Source organism: Leptosomus discolor, chromosome 2 (genome assembly GCF_034619465.1).
Source record: "Leptosomus discolor isolate bLepDis1 chromosome 2, bLepDis1.hap2, whole genome shotgun sequence".
Classification (NCBI taxonomy): Eukaryota; Metazoa; Chordata; class Aves; order Leptosomiformes; family Leptosomidae; genus Leptosomus; species Leptosomus discolor.
Window position 1 is genome coordinate 25,044,803 of NC_141392.1, and position 26,057 is coordinate 25,070,859.

The following is a 26,057-nucleotide window of genomic DNA, read 5'->3' on the forward strand; positions in this document are numbered from 1 at the left end:
GGTTTTCATTGTTCTTCTGTGGGAATTCACAGTCAGTGTCCTGGACAGGCTGATACTTTTTCCATGCTCCTTTTAATGAAGTGATTTGTCTCTTACGCAAAGGGAAAAAATGGCAACAAGCATAAACCACAAACATCAAATCTGCCATAAGGCATTTGTGTCCTTTTACATTAAATGCTGACAACACTGAGGTATTTTTCTTGCTGTTTTTAAAAGGAGGTCCGTTCTACTTGCACACTTTACTAGGCCATAAAGTTATTCCTTTATTCAACTGTACTTCTGCTGGTTTACTGTAAAAACGGTTTTGTAACATCTTTCTCCAAATACGTTTTGGAGGTCAAGACTTGGTCCTCTCGAAAATTCTCCTCATAATGGACTTCATTATATTGAAGTGGTTATATTGAAACCAAGGCAGATGGTGGTGTTTAAAGCTGAAGATGGGTGTAGGTGTTTCCAAGAGCAGCACCTAGAAGTGTTAAACCATTTAAATCATCCACTAGAAACGTTGCGTTTCTGTAGCTGCTTTGCATTTCATACAGAAAAACAAAGTAGTCAGCTGGTATCCTAGAGTACCAGGAAAAAAAGCTGAATGGTTGACATTTATGACATGGGCTGTGTGACAGGGTGTTTCCCGTTGCAGGGAGCTGGTCATGATGCTGGAGAGTCTTACACAATTTTGCATTCCAGTTTTCCTGGAGTTAAACAAGCAGTTGACATAGCTTGCACCTATGTAGGGAGAGCTGAGCATGAATTCTCTGCTTCAATATGTCATCTTCGTCTTCAGAATTTAAAAAAAAAAATAATAAAAAAATGGGCTGAGTTCTTCTACCAGTTTATTCTGTTAAACCTGGTTGACTTTTATGTTTCATTTTTTTTTGCCGTGGGAGACTTTACAGCAACTTTTTGCAGATGAACGTAATCATTCTTCTACATGAATCCAAAGCTGGCTTTCAGGAGGTTTATTTTTGTATTGCTGACACCAAAATGCCATAAACTGTGTAAAAATAAAGACAATGAAGGGACCTGCCCTTCCACACCCTGTAATGCTTGGCTGGCTACCGGACATTGTTCTGTGCATCATTTTATTGTGTGAGTGAGGTTTAGTGACATCAAAGAGAGAAAGCAGCAGAATTGTTTTTTCCACATGTTGCATTATGTAGCTTTCCCTTTTTTCTTTTCAGAGCATTTTCAGCAGTGAAAGTAGTCACATGCTGTAATGTTTAGTAGAGAAGGGTGGATATTTAATAGGATTTAGAAGCTGGTCGGTGCTTCCTAGTAAAAGAGAATGGATTGCTGAACACACCCCTGACTTCTGAACAATAGTCTCTGCGTGACAGAGTTGGGAAAGCAGCAAGGATTTTGCTCCTAATGAAAATCACCAGCTAAACACAGCATGAGCAAAATCACCTTGTTGCTTTGTCATCTTTCGCGTTTGCATTCAAGTTCTTGTCTAAGTCATGTTTGAGCATGTCAGAGCTTTGGCGTAGTCTCACCATTTTTGATGGGGAAGTCACTCCACAGATTGCTTTGTGCCATAAAATAAGCATAACAAATATGTCCTACTTGCGTCAAAACCATCAGCTGCAGTCATGCCTCCGTGTTAAACTGTCTGTAAGGTTGGAGTAAAAGTGAAGGAGGTGCCTTTTTTTTGAAGTTCGCCTGTTTCTAAGCATCGGACCCACGTGTATCATGGTCTGTGTGTAAGAGGTGTGTAAGTTTGACTTACTGGATGTTTCATTCTAGGTGGTTGCTTGCCTCTGCATGTGTGTGTTATGGACTTCTGTCTTCTACATTAAACTCAGGTTTTTTCCATTTGCATTAGCTCCTGTTTTCAGTGCTGACCCATTCTCTGCAGCTGGAGAAAAGGAGCATCTACTGCTTAGTTTTATTGCCTTACTGCTAAAGGGGAGATAGTCATAGGACACTTGGATGTTAACTCGTTTTATTTCCTTTTCCCCACAGATGCCTAATAGCCCTGCTCCTGACTGGGTGATCTTCCTCCTTCCATCATTTTCTTCCCTGTTGATCAGTTCCAGTGTATTTTAATGTAAACTCTCTGTGCCTGCCTGTGCATGCTTGTGCATTGTTCTCTCTGGGCTTCTTATTGCCACACATGCTAATATAGCATGTACCGGGCCCGTGTGGAAAGGCCATCATTTTGTGAGTGTTTATCCAAGCAGATGTTTCTCTCTTCAGTTGATCCGGTACAGATACACAGAGGTGCTTTTTTCCCCTCTGGGTTATATTTAGAGTTGCATCAGTTGATGGATCTGCGTTGCCATGCAGCCCCACAGGCAGGCAGTCCCACGGAGGGTCCCAGCCAAGATTGCACCCCAGGGTGAGGTCCTGCTAGGGTGTCAGGAGCATGCAAATCCCAGCCTCTGCCTCCTTCCTTGGCGTGGATCACAGGGCTGCTGGTAGTCCCCAGCCTTCCTCTGAGCATGCAGCCCTTGGTTTGGACAGGAAATTTAACGACCAGGAGCCACCAGCGTTGTTCTTTTCTCGAGGCACTACTGGGATGGTGAGCAAAGGAGCTCTGACTTGGTCCTGTCAGATCAGCTGAGGGGTCTGCGTACCGGCCTCAGGGCCGGGTACAGTGGAGTTGTTTTGTACAAGCCTGTGCTCGAGCCTGCCTGAAACAACAGAGGTTAGACCTGGATTAGAATTATTTCATGTTCAGTATTGGTCTACTGTTACTATAACAAATGGTGAAGATTATCGCAGTACATACGTTCATGTTGTTTCCTGATAAAATCCTGTTTGGTCACCACATTCTGGTCCCAGTAGCTGATCTGCCATTCTTTCAGGCATCTTTCTCAGTTGAAAAACTTCCAAGCACAGCTGGAATTTGTAAAACTGTGAATATTACTGGCTATTTAACTCCATATCCTCACATCTACGAGGAAACATGAGTGATACCCTGCACCCTGAAAACGTACAGTAATGGGAATGTTGTCCCGTGAAAGGAAGCTGTTTTCTCTTTGCACAGATAACCTAGGTTATGATGTGGGGAATTGTGGGAAGCTGTGGATATTGGATGTCAGCAAAAGTGGTGTGCCTGGAGCAACGCTCAGCTGATCCCTGAGTCAGTGTGTTTAGCAACGCTTCATGTAGTGTGAACATTGGCTGCCTTTGTTGCTATAGTGAAAAAATAATAATTTTAAGCTGGAAAAACTACTTCCAGCATGGAAATCAAAAAGACGTAAGCCTGCAGGAGACAGAGCTTTTGGAGTTAGAGATTAAAACTCATACCTTGATTTGAGGTATTACAGGGATCCACAGACATTAATAACACATAGAGCAAGCTGCCTGTTGGCTGGGCTTGGGCAGGAGGATTTCGGTGCCTCTGATGGCTGGGCTGTCCCAAGGTGGCTGCACACACACCAAGACTCTCAGTGCTCCTTTCAGCTTTCCTTTCGTGCTCTGATTTCTTTGCTCCCTTCAGTAGCATTTTATTTCCCTTGAGAGCACCCCCTTCGCTGTTTATCTGATCGGGTGTGGAGGCCTTTGCCGTCTAAGGGCTGGCAGGAGCTGTTGCATGCTGAAAGTCATTCTACCTGTGCTGGGCTGGCAGCAGCGTGTGCCAAACATATTTGCCTTTCAGTTTGAAACAGATTCAAGGTCAGTTTGTTGAAAATGTGGTTTGACTGGTATGGAAGGGAGCAGATCTGCTTCAAGCTGTTTTTAGGAAACGGGCGGCTGCACAGGTAGCCTTTGCCACAGCAGCAGTGAGTGCTGCGGTCATGCGAAAGGACTGGGGCTGCTAACGCTTTCTGGCACGTGGGAGCGGCAAAGGCGTCGTGGCAGCCCACGTTTCTCTCATCTGGCTCCTGCAGCCGTGCATTTTCCAGGGCAGTTAAGAATTGAGACAAATTCTCCATTATTCTGGCACGGCCCTATGGAGTTCACTCAGCAGAGTTGAGTGTGTGATGGAGGGAGGATGGTGTATGTGACCCCCCTCCCACTGTCCTGCACTGGGGATTCAGCAACTGACACCCTGGCTCTGGTCTTTCAGAAAGTTAACTACATTTTTTTTAGGGTTTTTTTCCTCATCCAATTAGTGGAGGAAGAAATTACTGTCCTCAAGCAGGGAAGGGGCTAGATGCTTGCTTATGATCCAATCCAGCCCCAGTTTATGTGAATTTCAATTCAATGTATGTACAATATGTACAAACTCCAGTTTATTTACTAAACTAAACAAAGTCAGTCCTTGATTTATCACAATCACAGAGCTAGGGTTTGCAAGCTGCTGTATGCTAGTAGTATTGTCATGGGGGTTTCCGCATAAAGGAAATTTCCTTCCCAGTGTTGCTTCAAGATAAGTTGGATTCTCTATTATCAATACTGCTGTTAGAGCGGCTTCCGTTTTCCTGCTGTGCATGTTTGCATGTTGCGCATTTCTCTTTACCCTTGGGAAACAAATGTTTTAACAAGCTGTAGGACACTTGGAGCTCCACCCATATCCTCTAGTTTCAATTAATCTTCAAAATCTGAAACTGTGTTTTTGAAAGTATGAAGGACGTTTGTCAAAATGATCACATGAGATTCATAAATAAAGCGCTTCAGGGTGCGTCGCTGATGTTAAATCCTTGGTCCATTGCTCAGGGATGCACCTGGCCTTTAGCGCATAGGTGTTTACAAGGAACTGCATGTTAAAAGAGTCATAGTTGTGTGCTCAGCCAAATTGTCAGAGCTGTAAGTACCACTTTTCTGTATGTATGTTTCTTTCTCTGAAACAAATAATCAAAATTCATAGGTTTTATTTCTGCGCATGTCTCAACCTGAAACCCCAAAGCAGAAAAATAGAGTTTATCAGTTTGAAAGGGTTGGTAGAAGCATTGCAAAAACCTGCAGTCATTGTGAAACACCATGTAGAAATAATCAGGAGAGGTTTTAACATGACCAACCCCAGTCACACAGCCTTCAAAATGGGCTTGTTTTGCTTTCCCACTTTTTGTGGGAGTGCAACAGGAGTTAAGCAATGTGGGGATAAGAACGGCTGTTGCTTCTCCCTTCTGATCTTTCCATTGCTAATAGTGTCAGCATGGAATTAGAGAGCTGCGCTCTGCCCGTGCCAAGCGCATGATAAAGAGTGGCCTTCCTGGATGACCAGCCCATTAGGAGACTGAAAGAGCTGCTGTGTCTCTCCAGTGGCAGTTTTCTGAGATACATTGCCGGTTGTCCCCAAAAGCTGGCAATGAGCAGGTGGGGGCCTGGCTTCTGCGTGGTGCCACAGGGTTTTCCCACGGGGCTGGAGGCTGCACCCAAACAGCCGGGGATCTCACTGCTTTTGGCCGTTGTTGCCGTAAGTCAGAGAGATGGGAGGAAAATGAAAAACCATTAACAGCTACAGCAATGAAGTTGCTCAGACACTGTGAAGAGCTGACAGTAGGCTCAGCATGTGGAGTTTGTGCTGAAACCATCACAGCTGTGGTCTTGGTAGAGATTTTCACACTATTTTTATCTGTTGGGGTGAGCAGGGAGGAGGACAGCGCTGCAGAGGATGGGTGGGGATCAGGTGAGAGGAGTGAAGACGAGTGAGTACAGGACGGGTGCGGAGGTGAAGAGCCAGAAAAACCAACCCAGCCCTTCAGCCTTTTGCTGTAAACAGGAAATCGAGGACCACAGTGAGTGAGAAAGGGGAAATGGGAAGACAGAAGGGGAGAGGCAGCGACTGCCTTTGAACTAAGCTAAAGAAAACACAAGTAACGGCACCAAGCATCAGCTATGGAGGGCCTCCACCTAGGCGGGGAGGGACGGTATGCTGTGTTCCTGTCCTCTCCATCACTGATAATTTGCTGCTTTTAAGGATGCTGAGGCAATACAGAAGGAAAGGGGTCACTGGGATTTTCTCAGAGTTTTTTCCCTGAATCCCCACTGCCTAAATAATGCACTTTCCCATTCTCTTTTAGGGCGACCAGTCATGCTGGGATGGGGAGGCCTTTTTGGGAGGGTGACCCCTGGGCCATGTCAGTGCTGTCTGCAGGAGGGACCCATCTTCCCACTCCTGAAAGGGCTGCCTGGAGCCAGCTGATCTGTTGACTTCCTTTGACTTGCTTTCAACAACAGAAGTTCCTAAGCTGGTGTCAGTTAATACAACGGAACCAAAGTTTTCACAACCTGACATGGCATGTCACTGTATTTCCCACATCATGTCTTTAGTATGTTCAAAATTATGCTCTGACCCTTCATCTTCTTTTAGTAAAACCACATGGATGTTCTTTTCCCACCTATTACTTTTATCATGATCCCAGATTGGGACAACTGTTGATAACCATAACTTTTGACCAAAGTTTTCTTTTAATGGATGGCTTCATGATGGTATTTAATAGCTTTATTGTTTTACATAATATTTTCTGTATCCAACTATTTTTAGGATCCTGTTTGTCCATGTTTCTCTTCAGAATAAATGTAACCACAGGGATCTCTGAATGTTGTGCTGCTGTGTAGAGACTACAGTGATTAAATAACAAACTTGATGAGCTGTTTTGGGGCTTGTTCAAGCTGGTGAAGGGACATGTGGTAATTTCTGTTGGAATTTTCTTTAAAAACCACCAACTATTGCAAGGTTTTTCTTTTATGACTAATTAAAAAAAACCACTTAAACTAAAAGCATAGGTTACTAGACAAGCAGATATGCGGATATAATATTCCTAGGAACTTGCTATAAATAGTTCATAAAATATCTACTTAAGGTTAGTAGACACTATATTTAAATCACTACTGGGATAGGCGACTATTTCCACGAGTCAGATGTGTTGAGTTTTTTCTTCTTTGGTCCAAGATTGAACAAGCTGTGTTGTTACACCACTGGTATGAATTGCAACGCAGTTAGGAGACACTGCAGCGCTTGACTGCAAAGATAATTTTTTTTTTTCTCGTATTGCCTTCCTGTGCCAAGGTTTGGGCTTTCTAATCAGTCTCTTGTTTGCACAGTGCTCACTAAAGCTGCAGAGGGGAGCCCCGTGCTGCTGACCCTGGGCAGTTCTGACAGTGGCACTGGTGGGGACTGGGGCAGAGTGGGGGGCTGAGGTTTGGGCAGTGGGAGGGGCACACACCGCTGCTTTTAAGAAACTGCAGTTGGCTCCTCTGGGTGCACTGGAAACCAAGCCACAGTTATTGCCGATTTCCTGTTTGCTTCGTCTATCCTAGCCATGGTCTGCTTCATACAGAGTGAGGACAAATGAGAGTATCGCAACTGTCAATTTATTGACAGCACATTGCAGTTTTATCACAAACCCCACCTTTTTCATCTTTCCAAGCCCCGTTGTTTGAATTTCACACCTTACAGGTAGGTAAAAGCTGTTACAAGTGGGACAGTTTCAGTGTATTAGCTTTGGTCACGTCCTGCCACATCGGTAGGAAGAATAAATTCAGAAATAGATGGGAGGAACTGAAATCTTAGGGTGTGGTTTATGTAATTGGGCAAACTGCCACTGAAGTGCTGGTCTACTCTCCCACTACTTGTCAGATTCCTCTTCCCTGCCACCATTCTACTGTATGATCTCTTCTCTTACTGTCTTTTTTTTCTTTTACTTGTTTCCCAACTCTCTATCCCCTTCAGCCTCAGCTTCTTTATTGTTCCTTGTCACCAAGATGAGGCTTTTGGGAGGAACCTCGAAAGATCATCTAGTCCAACCCCCCTGCCAGAGCAGGACCGCCTAGAGTAGTGGGTGTGGAGGCTGTAACTGGTTATGAACGTGCTGGGACCATGCACCATGCGGTTCTGCGGGAAGGGGGCACGTCCTTCTGTTTGAAGGACAGCATCCACTGAAACCCTGGGCAGTCAGATATAAACTCTGTGTTGATCTGCACCATCATTAACGTTTTCTGTGTTTCAGACAATGTACTCGCAAGTTTTCAGAGCTGGACATGTTACGTTTTGGTTTAGGATTTACCAGTCTTCATGTCCTGTTTCTGAACATGCCAACAACTTTAAAGAGACCGATGGGAGGCTTAGGTGCTCAGCTGCTTGGAAAAGCAAACCACTTTCATTCATATGTCTAATTATGGACTTGGGTCCAAGTTTGAGCACCTGTATTTTGACAGATTTGGTCTGTAGTAGTTCTCAGCTCAGTGAAATGACTTTTCGCTAACAAGGAAGGGCTTCTTCCAAAGTCCTTGGCAAAAGAATTTAACCACAAAGATGTATAACATTTTCTGTCTGAGAGTTCTCAGCTTGGCAGATAGCTGTTCAGGAGTTTATGAATTAATGTGGACTGTAGTGAGCTTGTGCATTAAGAGAGCTCTCGTAGCCAGTGTTTTTGTGTATAAACAATTGTGAAAGACTCTGGGAAGGGAAGGTGGAATTTTCTATGTTTTTAAATAAATGCAAGTCTATTTCAAACATGCAGTTATGGAAAAGTTCATCTTGACGTTGTGTAAATATGGTCACAAAGGTTCAATCTGCAAATACTGTAATGAGAAGGGAATAAAGTAAATGGGAAGCTTTGGTCACTGCTCTCTTTTGTACCTATCTTAATCCAAAGTGACTTCTGGTATTTTAGGGGATCTGTTGTGGATTTGTGCGTGTATTCGAGAGCAGAAGTTGGCCTGTTCTTCCAGTGGTGGAAGATAACGTGATCAAATTACTGGACAGTTTGTTGAGTCCAAAGTGGCTTTTTACATTGTAGCTCTACAACAGACCTCTTTACACCTTGAGAAAGCTGCTTCTCTGAGCAGCAAGTAAGCCTGCAATCTATAGTTAATCTATGGTTCGGAATTATTCCATAGATCGTAACTTAGTGAAATTTCCACTGACATTAGGAAATGTCATAAAATAGGAAGAAAGGTGGATTTTCAGTGAGAAGCCACAGTTTCTTCCATGATTGTGCTAAGAAGAGAAGCCATACCTTTCATTTAATATTAGACACGTTTGAACATCACATTTTTATGTAAGTACGTATATGGTGATGTATTTTGAGTAACATTGTGTCATTTTCTTAACAGATGAACGTGAGGCAGTTCAGAAGAAGACTTTCACAAAGTGGGTTAATTCCCACTTGGCACGCGTATCATGCAGAATTACAGATTTGTACACTGACCTTCGCGATGGAAGGATGCTCATCAAACTTCTGGAAGTTCTTTCAGGAGAGAGACTTGTAAGTGTTTATAATAATGTGGGGGTTTTGTTTTGGTTTCGCGTGTTTTTTTGGCGAATCCTTGGCTCAGCTGACGTACAGCAAGACTGAATACTCAGGGTTCAGCACTGCAAATGTCTTTTTACATATTAAAGGAAAAAAAGAAGTCTGTTGCTTCAGCTGGATTTAGACACTATTAAAATATCTTCCTCTTGGTTTCAGTAGGAATCAAAGGAAGTCTCCTTCAAAGGGTCGTGGCTGGTGAGATGCTGAGTGCTTCCAGAAGCATACTGCTTGCTCCTGAATGTGACAGATGCAGAGCACTAAATGTTCTCCAGCCCCTTAGACAGTCTCAGTAATGGTGAATTTGATGTGCTGAGGAATGTTCCTGGGCACAGTGGCCAGCTGGCCTGTTTCTGTGCTAGCAAACGCAGCCGCTGGATGCAGGTGGCTGTGTGCAGGCTTCCTGCCAGCCTCAGGCCTGGAACATCCCTTCTCCCTCCCCTGGAGTGTGCTGGGGGTTGTGGAGGACAGCTGGTTGGAGAGGGCCAAGTCCACCCTGGGAAGCATTGGAGCAGTTTTAGCCTTGGTGTTAACTGCACCCCACTGCTCAGGAATGCTTCTGGGCATGCTTGGTTTCACTAGGATAGATAAGGCTTGGATTTTCTTTGGTTAGAGGAATACCTAAAATGAATTGAAATAAATGGGGCAAATTCTTTCTTTGGGTATGATGAGAGTCCTCTTGATGCCAGCACAAGGGAGTGGTGAGTAAGGAAATCCCTGTAGTCCAAAGTGCTGCTGCATGACAGGAAAACTGGGTGTCAGGAAATAGCTGGGTATTAGGTTTTCCTTCAGTTCCTTAAATGATAGCTATGTTCTTAACTACCTAATTTAAAGCAATCTTTTCAAAGAAATACGGGTCTTTAGCTAAGACCTAAGGCTACATGAGGTTGTGACTGTGTAATCACTTGTCATCAAGCACTCCTATTAATGGAAGCTCCATGGCTTAAGACTCTGGTTAATGAATTGAACATATGGCCCACAGTGTAGTGTCTGTACAGTAAGGCAAGAGAGGAAGATTTCCAAATGCATCTGTGAGGAAACTGATGTGCATAGAAGTACCCTGTGTGGATGGAGGTAACTAATCTCAATGTTTGTCAACTACAGTTTGCACAAAACATGTTCCTCTCACTGCAGTGAGGTAATTAGGTTTGATGTGTTCACTGCAGGTAGCAGATGTTACTCATACAGGAATAACTGAGACCAACATGCCCCATTATTTGAGGATTCAGGCAGCAGCTGTGCCACCTCTGTTTAGTTCTGCATATCTGCCTGCCAAGATTTCACTTTCAGTGTCAAATAGCAGCGGCGAAGCTCAGAGCAGTCGCATGACTCTTGCTGCATGTTCCATTTCCATTTTTCACTCCAGGTTTTGAAAAATACAAACAGAGCTTACACAGCTGTTCGGGTGGGGAGGGTGCAGGAGCCACCCGGTGAGGCTGCTGGATCTGCACTTGCATCATCGTTTGCATACCGCATTGGCTGCTGCCTGCAGCACCGTAAATTCTTTTTGTTGCTTTGTTATCTCAGGATGGAGGACAGCAGTCTGTTTGAACGGTACATTCCACCACACCTTCCTCAGCAAACAGAAATGCTGATAAATGCAGTGCGTTAAACCTTGAGACAGTTACACGCACTGAAAATATTCCAGGAGGATCAGCACATAATATCCACTTGCTGGTGTTTCCCAGCCTTTTGGAATTTCTTTTAACTATATTGGCTAGGTTCTGGTATCTCCATGACACCCAGCAGAAATCTAAAGGCAGTATCTTATGCAGAAAGCTTAAAATCAAGATGAGAAACATCAGTTGGTAAGAAAGCAATAAACAAATGCAGAAACTAGCGTAGGTAATTATTTTAATATGGTGTGTTTACCAAAGCAGTAGAACAAACAGGAACTGTTTTCTCTCTTTTGAAACTGGGATTCAGATTCTGGAACTGGAGCCATATGCCAGTGGAGCAGAGTCCAGGATTTAGGATACTAATCAGGGAAGCAGGACTGCTCTTTGCCCTGTGTAAGACCTCCAGCCTCATTTGCACAAACCCTGCATTTTTCAACAGCTGTTGTGATTTTTGATGATGAAAACTCAGAGTCCTTGAAGGTGCGTTGGAGAAACTCAAAAGGAGAACGTCCAATAAAGACAACATTTACATCTCCCTGTGTTTGTTCAGCTTGATTCCTAATCCTACTGTTCAGTCCAAACCTTACTACATAAGATCCTCTGTACAGCACAGTATTTGGAAAGAAAGTGATAGCATGCGATAGTGTCACCGAGCAAAGCGGAAAAGAATCCAGGCAGTATGAAAAGACAGTTGTAATTTTGTTCGCACACGCTGTTAACCAGCTTCTCCCAAACAGAAAAATAAAGCTGAGAATTGTTTTCAGCATAAAATTAAGCATTTGGCTCAGTTTCTTCCGTAACTGTATAAAGGATTAGTAAATTCCTTACAATTCCTGGATGCTCAAAGGTCAGACTGTTTAGAGCAGATTCTCTGTAGTGAGTTCTGTCATATTTTCTTTTGGAAAAGGAAAGATTTTTAAATGGAAAACATTTTCCTGATAATGTGCATGTGAAGACTCTTAAGTTTCAATAAATACAACAAACTATGCATTCAGCATGCTGTCTTTCCCTCTGGTTAATATCTGGATCTGTGTTAGCGCAGTGAAGGTGTAAGTTACATCTCACTATGTCTCAACTTGAGGCTGTGCAGGAGAGTGTGGCAATCGCAGCCACACCTTGTACAAACTGGACTCGGATGCCTCTTCCTCTTTTTGTTGCAGAACGGTGGGTAAAACTATGTGGCCTGCAGGTGCAGAGGGACAGAAAAATTGAACCTTCTGTCTTCTCAGGGTGACCAAGTTTGGTTTTTTTTTTGGCCAAGTGACACTGTCATTCTCGTCCATGCAGCAATTTGAAGTGCCTTCTTGGACCATTGATATATCATAGTTTGAAGAGCCCTAGATGCTGCTGCTAATAAGCTGTTACAGCCCCAATAGGGAAATACGTCAGCCTGCTCCTGCTCTATGGGGAGCAGTGTCCTGTTCAGGATTACCGTTTGTGCTCTGCTTCTTCATGTGCAGTCATTGTGTTTCTGGGAGAAAAAATCCTGCCAATAACCTTAAGGTTATGTTTCCTGGATTCTTAATGGAGAGTATGTTGTTGTACAGAGTGTGGGTGGGAGCAGACGGTCTCAGCAACTAAACAAAACATCTATTATGAATGGTATTAGCTCTGTCACCTTGGTGCTGGAGCTTCTGAGAGCAGAAAAGGAGCTTATAAAAAAACATTTTCTGCTCAGTAACCTGAGGCATTAGAGGTAATGCAGTTACTGCTTAGGTAGGTGAGAAGGGCTGCATTAAGGCAAAGGGGACAAATTCAGGTCTGCCACTGCTGCTCAGAAATGGTCACAGTCACAGTCGCTCCTGTGTTTTTGGAACATCACCATAGAATTGAGCACACCTTGTAAAGCTGATCTCGACTCTCAGGTGTGGCAATGGGCTGGAGCGAGTTGTGGGCTGCTGCCTTCCCCCGCAGCTGGGCGCTCCCTCTCCCGCCCTGGGAACAGCCTTCCTACCTGTATTTTGCAAGATTAAATTAAACCTGTGGTCCAGCTTGCCACACTCCTGTGTGACTGATGGTAACCAACAAAAGGATGGATCCCGGATTGTCCCTGCTGACAGCAAGGGATCTCCAGTTCGTTTCAGCCAACCATGTAACCTCACTCTTGCTCCTGCTATGGCTTTTCACCCTGCACTGGCAGCATTTGGGGTGTATGGTATATGCATACGGTGTACATGTGATTTGTGCCTCTTCAGAGGGACCTTTATACCCAAAGCAGTGGCAGGTTCCTGGAAATTTTCGCCCTTGCTGGGAGTTGTGTGTTGACTTTCTCTGCATCATTACCCGGCCTCTGGAGGAGAACCGTTCTAACTGAAAGCTGAAGCGAAACTAATGACCTTGGGGGTTTGCATATCCCGAAGGGCATCTTTCTAGCAAGTGTTTCATCTTTATGATGCACTGTTATACAGGCTGCTGTTTGTATGGACAAACACGGCTCTGGCTGAAACTCCTCCCCTTGAATGCAGTCTGAGGTGAGGATTTTGCCTGAGCTGTTTCCATGGCCAGTTAATTACATTCACTGCAGAAAACAAGGAAATTATGTCAATTAGTAGTTTGGCTGAGTACCTTTGGTGACATCTCGGTGAGCACTGAACAGGCTATTCAGCTGTAATCCTTATCTGCAGAACAAAGTTGCTTTAATTTTATTCAGTTAACATGCTGTTAATATATTCATGACTTTTTTCGTTTGTACTGGGCCTTCATAAAATTGTGTTATGTTGGCGTGGCTGACTTTTTTATTATTGTTTTTACTTTCTTTTCCTATGAAGAAATGGTTTGGAATAAATCTCTTCTGATATTTTTATACTATTTATTCTACTTTAACTGACCAAAAAAAAAGCAATGGCATTTCTTTCTCAAGGGATTTTATTGAGTAGTTTATGGTGCAAATCTCAGCTGCCTTTTTGGAGAGTGTATATCTATCTGTATGTACAGATTCTCTCTGCAGCATTCATTACCTGTTCCCTCTATTGCATGTGAATGCCAGTTATCAGCTTGTTTCATATCTTTATCTTGCAGAATCTTCTTTTAAATATGGGAGAACTTGTACTGGAGAAAAAAGCGTCTTGGGAAAATGTAACAGGCATGGCTTGAACTTAACAAAATAGTTTCTTTCAGCTAGTAAATGAATATACTAGACAGAATAAATGAAGGAAGTAAACAGGCAAAATATATACCAGACAGAAAACATGAAGGAAGTAAGCAGGCAAAATACTTTAAAATGCAAATTAAATAGGTACCCAGTGTGTGCGGCTCAGGTCTAGGACGTTGCTGTGTCCACCACTGGTTTGACACGTGCAACTGTTATCCTTGTAAGATGCAAGAAGTGGTTTTGTCCATTGAATTGGAAGAACAAACGCGTACGGTATTGCTGGCTGGGAATGGGCAACATGGTGAGCTCACCTGCCTGGGCTGAATAGTTGGCAAGCACTTTTTTCCCTTCCATCTATAGTAATACCTGTTTTTCTTCTCCCTTCTACCCTCTAGCCTAAACCAACTAAGGGAAGGATGCGCATCCATTGCCTGGAGAATGTTGATAAAGCCCTCCAGTTCCTGAAAGAGCAAAGAGTGCACCTAGAAAACATGGGATCTCATGATATTGTGGATGGGAATCACAGGCTGACACTTGGCCTTATTTGGACTATTATCCTGAGATTCCAGGTAAAGATAAAGACATTTGAGTTATCCACACTTGTTTGTAATATCCTTCATTTTGATTTTTAAGAGTGGAGTGCTCCCAGGCCCTCTGAGTGAAAAGTGTTTAGTGTCTGGTAGTACATGCTCCAGAGCTAAGGGGAGAGGATAAATTAATCTTCATGGTGCGGCTGATCTGTAGTGGCAGCCAATGGGAGTTTCCTGTGTGGAGAGTCACATGGTTTTATTTTTAAATTGCTAATGAATATGAAGCTCGAGTCACAGACCTATGGGCTCTTGCAGACGCAGGAGGAAATGCTGCCCCCAGTGGTGGTTAGCGTTGACCTGGCTGACTTTGCTCTGAAGCGGATTAAGGGTGCCCACAGGAATTGTTTTAGTGTCCCAGCTAAAGGCTGAGATTTCTTGTTTTCCAGTAAGTTGTGCGTTGGTCTTTGCTCTGAATTACAAAAGATTGGAAAGTCGCTTTGGAGAAAGGATAATAAATGTATGTAATAAATATGTAATTCACAGTAAATAACATAGTAATAAATATTTAATAAATTTAACATTCTCTTAATTTTGATGTTGCTTAGTGTTTTCCTGCCTAACTTCAGTGACAGCAGTGGAACGTTACTGAAGCGACAATACTCCTTTTTAAACAGTGAACTGTATCCATAAAATAAGACGTATTTGTCCATATGGAGTAAAAAGTGGTTTCCTTTTTTCCCTCCTTGTTTTCTTTTTCCTCTTTTTAAAAACTGGATAACAGCCTAGAATCTGGAATATATAGTTGTGATGCTGCTAAGGGCTTGAAGTTCTAAAATTGTTTGCTGCTGTGAAACTCCTGGTCGTCTTTTCCCTGTAGATCCCCTCAGGAGGACTCATACCTGCTGCACTCCCTGGGCTCCTGGATGTGCTCAGTATCCTCTGGGAGACACCTCGCAGAATGAAACCGTAGTGCTGTATAGGGCAGGGTTTGCCATGACAGTTGGAAATAAACTTTCTCATGAAGTTTAAACTGTTTTGTCAATGGACTAAAGAGTAATTCTCCAGTAAAATAAGGGCAGATGAAGCTTTCTTTTTGACATGAATGCTCTTAAGTGAGCAAAACCATTCACTTGCTTCCACCCTGCCTGTCATCGTAGATTTCCTTTACTATTTATACTCTGATATAATTACTTTCATCTTTTCAAAAAAGGCAAACAATGTGTTTTCTCAGAGAAATATTTAAACCACCTATGTTAATTTTAGATCCAAGATATCAGTGTTGAAACTGAGGACAACAAGGAGAAGAAATCTGCTAAAGATGCTTTGCTTTTGTGGTGCCAGATGAAGACAGCTGGGTGAGTGTGGATTAAGTGATTATCTCTAAAGCTCTTACAGCATTTTGAGTTTTCATTGACATAATTTAAATCGGCAAACATATATCTCTCTGTAAATGGATTCAACCAAGAGAAGTGAATTAATGTTTACAAGACAGAAAATTGTGAATTTATCGTATTAATGCTGTGTGATGAACATACCAATCTGATATAGTCCATGAATGTACAGTAATATGCTGACTCTTTTTCACTCTATTCTGAAGAAATAATCATGCTTCAGATGTTTGCCACCAACTTTTCCCTTGTTCTGTATATATGGAAATATTTCCAAAATGTCTTTGTCTGACAGTAACCTTCTTGCATAAATAGATATCCATTTATAGAGATTCGGTATGTATTCCCCATGAAACTTGGATGTCCCTGTGATTGCTTGGGGCACTTCGGCGTTATTCTAGTGGTACTTAGTCTTCTCCTTCCAAGAACTCTTGTGAAAGTGGTTTGCGAGCAGCCGGAAATTTTTGGACACTTGCAAAATGTCCAGGTCACCAAACAAATTAATTTTGTGTCTGTGTACCTGTGGGGCACAAAGATGGCTATCGTATGTGCTTTGTTTAGAAGTCAGACAGTGACTAGGGTCAGTCCTTGACGATGCCCTGCGACAGCAGACAATTTCAAGGGAAACTTAATGGATCGCTGCTCCTGTGGCACCTGTGGCTATTAGGTTGTACTCCTCTCTGTTCCTCCAGCTGTTTTTGCTCTTCTCTTGAAGTTGATATTTTGAGTACCTGAAAATTATTCTTTGCCAGCAGCTAAATTGGGAGCAGGCCTTAGACCTGTAGGGGTTTGAAACCTCACAGGCTGCAGGTTGGGCGGCAAGTTATAAAATCATAGCTTCACATGATTACTTCAGAGTTCATTTAGAGCCTTTCTCTGGAGCACGTATCAGTTCTGCGGGGTTTACAAGAGTAAATAAGGTGCACTTACCTCTGGTGTCAGTCTCTGATTAGGGAACGGTTGTGATGATAGCTCGTCCGTCATGGGATGGTAATATCCCACCCTTAGATATACGATTAATGTGTCACTCCTGCAGCCAGCTTTTAGTGACTAGAGTGTGCAGAGCTGCAGCCGGGCTGCTATATTGACTGCGCTCTCTTTGTTTTTTGTTCTGCCAGTTACCCCAATGTCAACATTCACAACTTCACAACAAGCTGGAGGGATGGGATGGCTTTCAATGCACTAATACATAAGCACAGGTATGTGTGGGTAAATGGCTTTATGGATTTTGAAAGCTTGGACTGTTGCAGTGTGCACTGGATTTTGCAGTTATCTTACAGCTTGATTTTAAAATCTGTGGAGAGGAGTAAGTTGAAGAATTGCTGAGAGTTTTACAGCAACTTCCCTTGCTTTAGAGCTGTACAGCTCTTGCAGTCACTGTGAGCTCATCTGGGCAACAGCTTCTCATATCACAAGTCCAAACAGGTTGCATTTGGTTTCAAGAGAATAATTTATACACGTGATTGTTTTGGTTTGTGACTGACCAGTTTGGAAGAAAAATTCTTGTACCTTATTGAGTAACTGATGATTTGGTCTGGTCATCTAGAATCCAGGGGCGGGAGGAGGACATGACACACAATGTCCAGCAGCCTGGAGGGGAAAGAAATCGCTGCACAGCGATGGCAAAATCGATGGCAAAATCTGGTGCTAGACTTTGAGGTGGCTGGGGTTGCTGCTCAATGGCAAGCTCAGTTGAAGTTATTGGGACAGCTTGCACGCCTGTGTGGGTGTGAGGAGAGACTGCATGACCACAACTTTGTTCCTTTCTTCTCCAGGATCACCTTTAGCGTTGTTAAGCTATCCTCCTTTTTTTGCCATGGGCTAGGTTCTGCCATGGCATGTGCTAGGCATTGCTTTAATTCCTTTAGTACTGCTGTTGAAATGCACAGGGCTGCTGGTCAAGCAAAACCTTGGCAGCATGAGGGACCAGATTTTCTGAGGATTGCAGATTTTAGCTCATTTGTTCATTTAAGGGTGGCTGCACTGTTCTTTGGGAAATCTAAAGAATTTTCCATCCTGTCTAGGCCTGATCTGATTGATTTTGACAAGCTGAAGAAATCAAATGCACACTACAATCTGCAGAATGCTTTTAACCTTGCAGAGCAACACCTTGGTCTTACTAAGCTCCTGGACCCTGAGGGTAAGAATTCCTACAGTTTCAGCACTTTTATTACTTGAATCGTAGCTTCAAGTGATTACATCAGCTCTTTGTGGGCTCTTTTCTCTCACTGCTCCTTGTGCAGGGCACAGCTTTGTGATAGCTTTTTGTGTGAAGAGCAGCTGGATGCTGCTGACTCACCTGGTGGTACAGCCAGAGAGGGAAGGAGAGAGTGCAAGATGTCTCCTGCAGAAGACTAAGCGGTGCTAGCACCGGAGCTTTTAATCCTGTGTTTATTTTCCCCCATCTGACAAGATCACTGGACTTGGCCATGTATACATAAAATCATTCCAGTTAGAGGCATGCTTATGATCTGCTCTGAGAAACATTTTCTGTGAGCTGGAAAATGAGTGATGTGGATTTCAGCAGATAGCTTCTTTCACAGACTGTCAGTGAGTTTTAGCCTATGCTTTCATGAGAGTGTGCGTGCCCATGTGTATTGGAAGGTGTGCTCACGATGCTAGGACAAGAAACTTTCTTGTCATAGGGCAAATAGAGGCTATCTGTTTGGGTGAGTTTCTTGCATATTTTCCAGTGCCTCAGAATTGATGCAGGAAAGGAAGTGATTTGTTTTCCGTCTGTATCTCTCAGAAGATTTGCCTGGACAGACATATAATTATTTTTTAATTCCTCTCTCCAAATACTGATACAGCATCAACATTCTCAATTAACAGTAGTTCTGTCAACTCACACAGACACTAGAGAAGTTATTTTGGCCGTGCACAAGCTGCGGCAAAGTCTGGAGCCTGACTCCAAGACCCAAAGGCTCCGAGCCCACAGATCCATGCTTTAACCACAATCTGCACTACAACAAAGGGATAAAGCAGCACTTCTTAGTGAGAGTTCAATACTGTACTACAGCAAGTAATTCAGAACCAGTCCAAAGCTCCTGAATTTATTTCTGATTAGGACATAAGTCATAGGAGCTGAACTGCTACTGAGCCCATCTCTGACTCTTAAATGCATCCTTCTTGCATTATTGGCTTTGTTATACTAACCCATGCCCCCTCAGTATGCTAAGTCAACTCTTGTTTGGTTTGCAGATATCAGCGTTGATCACCCTGATGAGAAGTCAATCATCACCTATGTGGTGACATATTACCACTACTTCTCCAAGATGAAAGCTTTAGCTGTTGAAGGAAAACGTATCGGAAAGGTTTGCAAGTTCAAATCATAAATTGTTATAAAGCAGTTGAAATCTTTCTGATTCTTTAAGAGTCCACTGTATGGTAGTTTTGAGTTTTGCTTTTGAACATGTTTTGAATGTTAAATATTCCCATATGACTGTGAGGAGTAGTTAATTTCCAGCTGCCTCCTATTAGAAAATATTTGGCTGATGTTTTATTTTCGCTTGTTAATTTTGCATCAGTGCTGCTTTTCCTTTCTCATTAACTGGTCCTCACATCTCTTCTGGAGTCCAGAAAAGTCCCTCATTTAAAAAATGTGCAGTCATTCTCTGCCCTTTGGCAAAGCTGCCACCATCTTTACAGCTGGCAGACTGAACATGAATCCTTTTGTGCGCCTCAGCTCTGTCCCTGTATTGCTGTGGGATCATGGGAATTCCCTGCTAAAAATTGCAAAGCCCTCATTCCTCAGGGATCTCAGCTGCTCTTGTGCTCAGGAGTGAGTGGTCTGATTCATAAGTCAAGTCTTCCCAACAGTTTCTTTTATGCAGCTTGTTGGATTTAAACGACTGACGAGCGCTGCCCTTGTTACTCATGTTATGTTGTGCTGCTTGTTGCAGGTGCTTGACAATGCCATTGAAACGGAGAAAATGATTGAAAAATACGAATCGCTGGCTTCTGACCTTCTTGAGTGGATTGAGCAAACCATTATCATCCTCAACAATCGCAAATTTGCCAACTCGCTAGTTGGTGTGCAGCAGCAGCTACAGGCATTCAACACTTACCGCACAGTAGAGAAACCACCCAAGTAATTCTAATCTTTGCTTAAAACAACAGTGGTCTTGTTTTGTTTAGTCAATCATTGATATTTTTAAAAGCAAACACATCCAAGTAATTTTAATCTTAGCTTAAGAATTTATTTTTCTGAACAAACCCAGGTATCATATTTCGAATTGGCACTCATCATTATTACTCGGGGCCTGTTTGCTTTATGCTATTCAATGTGCAGATAATAACAAAAACAAAAGTGTGTCGCCTGCAGGATCTCAGTCCTGGAAGCTGTCGCTTCGCTGAGATGCTGGCCTTAGGAGGGGTAATAGCATACCACATTAATATAGTAATACCGCCAGTCATGCTTGCTAGCGGTGTATAATACCAGTACACTGCTATTAAAAGTGTCTTGCTGGTTATCCAAAATCAAGAGGAAGTCTGTCTGGCTTTGTAAACCATAGCTGTGCTTACTAAAACTGATATAAGCAAAACTGTGCAACTTACTTCTGTAAAGTTTCTTTTAGCATTACAATATCAGATCTGTTTATTATTTTTGTCTAATATAAGTTCTGTTGGATAATAATCACAATCCAAAACATCGCAGAGTATTCAGACATCTTCTAAAATTGTGGTCTGTTCCCTAGTGCCTGTGGAATTTGTTTATTTCCCAGGCGTACAACTCAGGGAAAACAGTGGGAAGAGTTCATTGACTGCAATGGGCTTTAAATAAAATTTTCATTTCTTGAGTTGTTAGCGTAAACCAGGGCAATGGACATAGTAGAATAAAAAAAATGTAGTCTTCTGTCCCCCAAGCAGGGTTAAATCTAAACACAAAGACAACTGACTTCTGTGAAGTTTCTTTTGCTGTTTGACCCAACTGGTTCTGGGGGATGCGTGGGCTATTTCAATTGCTTCCAGCTTTCACACAAGATGGAGGGGTTTTTCTGAATGCTCCTTTTGTAACGTCAGTATTTTAAGGAAGTGCTTTATAATACCTTGGTAGCAATGAAAGCTTTATTGTACCTCAATTCTTTTGCAAAATTTTGTTTAGATTTACAGAAAAAGGAAACCTGGAAGTGCTGCTTTTTACCATCCAAAGCAAAATGAGAGCCAACAATCAGAAAGTGTACATGCCAAGGGAGGGCAAACTCATCTCTGACATTAACAAGGTAAACTGAGACAGCTCCTCCTGTGCGACTCAGGATTTTGTTGTTTTCTTTCAGTCTCTCTCTCACTACACTGGGAAGAAACACATTTGCTGTCTCCAGCCTTGACGTGGGGGACCATAAGGGGTGGGCAAGGTGGGGTGACCTTTTCTTGTAGCTCGGACTCACTAATCTGAATCGAGTCCCTGGGTATCTTCAGCATCTGTGAGATCTGCACTCAGTGATTCTGGTTATGAGTCTAGTGGCCCTGCCTTGGTCTTCCGTGGTCCTGCTGTTAATCGACAGACAGTGGCAACAATGTTTAGGTATTGCAGCCCTCCCCGTTTGCCCCACTGCCTGCGGTGTGGGAGAGTGAAGGAAGCGCCATGACCGATCTTGTGGGTTCCCTGTCAGGGTTTATGCAGCTATTTTGGATGCTGGTGCAGCTGGCAGAACAGCAGCAGAGCTGACAAGCTCTTGAGGATAACAAGCAACGTAAAACTGTGAGCTTTTCTCGTTTGTGTTTGATCATGCTTGGCAGTCCCAGAGCAGCTGTTGTGGGTGTCCCTGGCCTCGGCCTGCATCCTAGAGAGCAGTAAACTGTACAGCTCTCCTGTTTGCATTAAGCCCCTGTGCCTGTGAATGCCTAAAATACTTGGGTTTCAGGCAATTTCACATCTGTTAGGATTTAGAAGAATCTAGGGAGGTTTGTGTTTAATTGTGGGTATTTTTGTTGTTTGTAAGAAGATCTGAGAGGTGATTAGCTGGCTTTCAACATGCTTCTAAGATGTTTTATTTTTGAAATATTAGTGTCATGAATGTGAATAACTTTTGGCTTTGGGGATAAAAAAAGACTTGTATGCACCAAAAGTAACTGAATTCTGCAGTTGTTTTCTTTTCCAAAGTGGACGTAAGAAAGAATAACAATTGCATGTTGATTTTAGAGGTGAGAGGGCATGAATCTCTAATTCTCATTTCCTAAAGGAGGAAGATAGAATCTGCTTATTTGGGAGTAGCGCTCAGGAGATTTTTTTTTTTTTAACCTAATACTCTCTTACACATTCAAGCCAGGTGGTTTGCTTAGACTTTGTTGGAGGCAAAAACCAAATGAACTTGAGAAAATTCATCTGAGGTAAACAAATCTTATACACCTTGCTCAGAAAATGAGTGAATGAATTGAGAACAAATTTGAAGTCATGTGCTTACATTAGCAGACAAGGTGTAAGGCGAGCCAATACAAACCAGATTTATTGGCATATAAATAAATGGGCCAGTTTTGTGAAACTTGGCTGTGGTGACTTCAGTCCTGATTTCATACAAAGAAGACGTGGTTTGCCATAATCCTATAAGAATGTGTGTTTAGAAGATGCATGTTTTTTTCCCCACGTCTTCAGGCCTGGGAAAGACTGGAAAAAGCTGAACATGAAAGAGAACTGGCACTGCGAAATGAGCTCATCAGACAAGAGAAACTGGAACAACTTGCACGCAGATTTGATCGCAAGGCAGCTATGAGAGAAACTTGGCTGAGTGAAAATCAACGTCTCGTTTCTCAGGTGCTGCTTTCAGAAATTGTCTGTGTGACTAAAATGATTCCCATGAGTAATTATAGGATACGTTTTTTGCAAAGAGAACATTCCTTCCCCTATGCCTCATATTTTACTTAATCTATGTATATTTATATTTGTTGTACATGTGTGAAAATGTATATTTAGCATATATGTGCATGTACTGTATGTCCTATCTTGAATGCATTGGGATATTCCTTCCTTGAATCTATCAGTCTGTACTCAGGAGATACTGGTGTGGAAATATGTAGCCACAATCAGTATTTTCTTTATCTACATAGTTTGGTCAATTCAGTGGAATTAGCTCAGGAATTAATTTTGGGTTTTAATATTAGAGATGACTTTTAAAAAAATCTGAAACCCCAGCTTAATTCTGATGGCCACCATGATGCTTCCCCCAAAGGTCATAAATGATATCTCTGATTTTATCAGTGGTTCTCTGGTTATCAGAGGTAACTGATTTTATTAAAGAAGACTTTTCAGAGCATTTTGAGATCCTAGATTTGCTAACAAGTGTGCTCTGCATGATCAGAAATCATGTTAAGAGTTTGAGCAGTAGGGCTTTTCTCCTCAGTAGCCACTACTGAAGAAGCATCTCTGTCTTTACAGGATAATTTTGGTTTTGACCTTCCAGCAGTAGAGGCCGCAACAAAGAAGCACGAGGCCATTGAAACAGACATTGCAGCGTATGAAGAACGAGTCCAGGCCGTGGTTGCGGTTGCGAAGGAGCTTGAGACTGAAAATTACCACGATATCAAACGTATTACTGCGAGAAAGGACAATGTTATACGCCTGTGGGAGTATCTCCTGGAGCTGCTCAGGGCACGGAGACAGCGGCTGGAGATGAATCTTGGTCTGCAAAAGATTTTCCAGGAAATGCTGTACATTATGGACTGGATGGATGAGATGAAGGTAGATGTTAGCCATGTGAGAACGTAGATCAAATATTCTGGAGAGGTGTAGATGTCCTTTTTTGTGAATTTTTAAGATTCATTATGCCCCTCTGGTTTAATAGACAAATGCAGAAGGTCAACATTCAAAAGCAGAGAACAAATTTCTTATATGTTATAATGATTTTTTGAACACAAAGATCAAAAACAAGTAAGGAAAAAGAACAAGTTCACTCCTATAAAAAGACACTTTTCAGCTTCATGCCTCTCATAAGGGCCAGAGGCTTTGGTCACAGTGCTTGGGTAAGTAAGGATGGTGGTTTTGGTGAAAGGGAATTAAATAATCTCTCCTCATCATAATTTACATGGGGAACAAGTCACCTCTTCACCTCTGTGCTTTAAAAAGCATGAATTTCTTCCTATCTGTTCTCCTGGTATGTGGGAAGGGAGAGGACCATGACTTTGTTCTTGTCCATTAGCCAGTAGAACTTGGAAGCTGTTGGAGCAAAGGAAGATGGATGTAGCTCAGTGGCAGCTTGCAGCACCTGGACTGAGTGCTTTTCACTGGTCCTTCTGAGCTAACTTAGCTTCTCATCATCCTAGACTTCAACTGCGTTAAAGAGCAGCCAAGTTTTTCATGGTTGCCAGGGATTTTAAGAATACTGGCTCAAATTCATATCAACCATGTCTCTCTACATTTGAAATAGCTCTCCTTATGGACCTGCTATTTCTCTGGACTTGAATCCATGTAACAACAGAGAGCAGTGTAGTGCCTGCTGTCATTAAGAAACAAACGGTATATGGCCTTCAGCCCATTTTACTTGTCTTTTACGTTTTTATCAGGTGCTTCTGCTGTCTCAAGACTATGGCAAACATTTGTTAGGAGTCGAAGACCTGTTGCAGAAGCATGCTCTTGTGGAAGCTGACATTGCTATTCAGGCTGAGAGAGTGAGAGGGGTCAACGCATCTGCTCAGAAGTTTGCCACTGATGGAGAAGGTAACCAGCAGCCAACACGTCCTTCTTTGTCTTAATTATGTATGAAGTTATCTATAAGCCTCGTTAGTTCTGCAAGGTGCATTAGGTTAAATTCAGCACCGGAACAAGAGAATCCAGCTTCCTTTGTTCCTTTTTTACTCGCTGTGTCAATGATTAGTTTGTCCAGGTACCTGCTCAAGAATTTATTGTGGCATTGTTTTGCATGGGATGTCACACTTATAACCAGCAGCTGCTGTAAATTTGTAGTAGTTGCCATCAATTCCCCGTTCTGTGTTTCTAATGCAAACAATACTAATTATTTGACCCAGTCTAATACTGTCCAAATTTATGCAAAATAAAAGCAATTCCACTAAACCAGTGTCATTAACTAGAGTGAATGACCTTCATTTTGTGCAGTTGTGTGTATGAAGCCGATATAAATCTGGAGTAGTGAATTTTGTTTTGCTGAAACCAATCCTGAATATCTTTCAGGGTTTTTTTTTTTTGTCTTTATGCAAAGAACATTTTTTCCTGATCTGTGTTATTGTATGGTGGAGCTTGAGTAGTTCAGGCTCACTTTCAGGAGACTTAACTTGATTCTTTTAGTACACTTCGTAGATGGAACAAACAGGAGTTAAGAACTCTGTGTATGCCCCAGCTGTAGAGATGAACATGAATCAGTCCCAGTTGTAATGTACATTCTCTGTCTGAACAGGTTACAAACCGTGTGACCCGCAGGTTATCAGGGACCGTGTCGCTCACATGGAGTTCTGTTACCAAGAGCTGTGCCAGCTCGCAGCCGAACGCCGGGCCCGCTTGGAAGAGTCCCGCCGCCTCTGGAAATTCTTCTGGGAAATGGCTGAAGAAGAAGGTTGGATCAGGGAGAAGGAACAGATCCTGTCATCTGATGACTACGGGAAGGACCTAACCAGTGTTGTCCGTCTCTTGAGTAAACATAAGGCATTTGAAGACGAAATGAGTGGTCGTAGTGGCCACTTTCAGCAGGCGATAAAAGAAGGTGAAGATATGATTGTGGAGGAACATTTTGGGTCTGAGAAAATCAGAGAAAGAATTAAGGATATCCGGGAGCAGTGGGCTAACTTGGAACAGTTATCTGCCATTAGGAAGAAGCGTCTGGAGGAAGCCTCTCTCCTTCACCAATTCCAGGCTGATGCTGATGACATTGATGCATGGATGTTGGACATCCTCAAAATTGTCTCCAGCAATGATGTTGGCCACGATGAGTATTCCACTCAGTCCTTGGTCAAGAAACACAAAGATGTGGCTGAGGAGATTGCAAGCTACCGGCCAACCATCGACTCACTTCACGAACAAGCAAAGGCTCTGCCGCAGGAACACGCTGGATCTCCAGATGTGCAAGGCAGATTGTCCGGAATAGAGGAGAGATACAAAGAGGTTGCTGAGCTGACACGGCTGCGTAAACAGGCCTTGCAGGATACCCTTGCTCTTTATAAGATGTTCAGTGAGGCAGATGCTTGTGAGCTTTGGATTGATGAAAAGGAGAAGTGGCTGAATAATATGCAGATTCCAGAGAAGCTGGAGGACCTGGAAGTGATCCAGCACAGGTGAGAATGCCTTTACCAGGAAGTTTGGGAATACTGGGTGAACGTTTTTTTACAGCAGCCTGATTTTTCAG

The 26,057-nt window shown here is 42.7% G+C and overlaps 1 protein-coding gene across 2 annotated transcripts in view; it reads left to right on the plus strand.

The window, feature by feature from the left end:
• The window catches only part of SPTBN1 (spectrin beta, non-erythrocytic 1), a 94,950-nt gene that overhangs the window by 31,792 nt on the left and 37,101 nt on the right, over nt 1-26,057 (plus strand). For both annotated transcript variants that reach the window (XM_009950345.2, XM_009950346.2), the window contains exons 2-13: nt 8,950-9,101; nt 14,249-14,422; nt 15,647-15,738; nt 16,890-16,970; nt 17,796-17,911; nt 18,973-19,085; nt 19,674-19,861; nt 20,876-20,993; nt 22,364-22,522; nt 23,144-23,446; nt 24,268-24,421; nt 25,116-25,986. In XM_009950345.2, the coding sequence (XP_009948647.1) occupies nt 8,950-9,101; nt 14,249-14,422; nt 15,647-15,738; nt 16,890-16,970; nt 17,796-17,911; nt 18,973-19,085; nt 19,674-19,861; nt 20,876-20,993; nt 22,364-22,522; nt 23,144-23,446; nt 24,268-24,421; nt 25,116-25,986 (2,521 nt within the window). The remainder of the gene's footprint in view (nt 1-8,949; nt 9,102-14,248; nt 14,423-15,646; nt 15,739-16,889; nt 16,971-17,795; nt 17,912-18,972; nt 19,086-19,673; nt 19,862-20,875; nt 20,994-22,363; nt 22,523-23,143; nt 23,447-24,267; nt 24,422-25,115; nt 25,987-26,057) is intronic.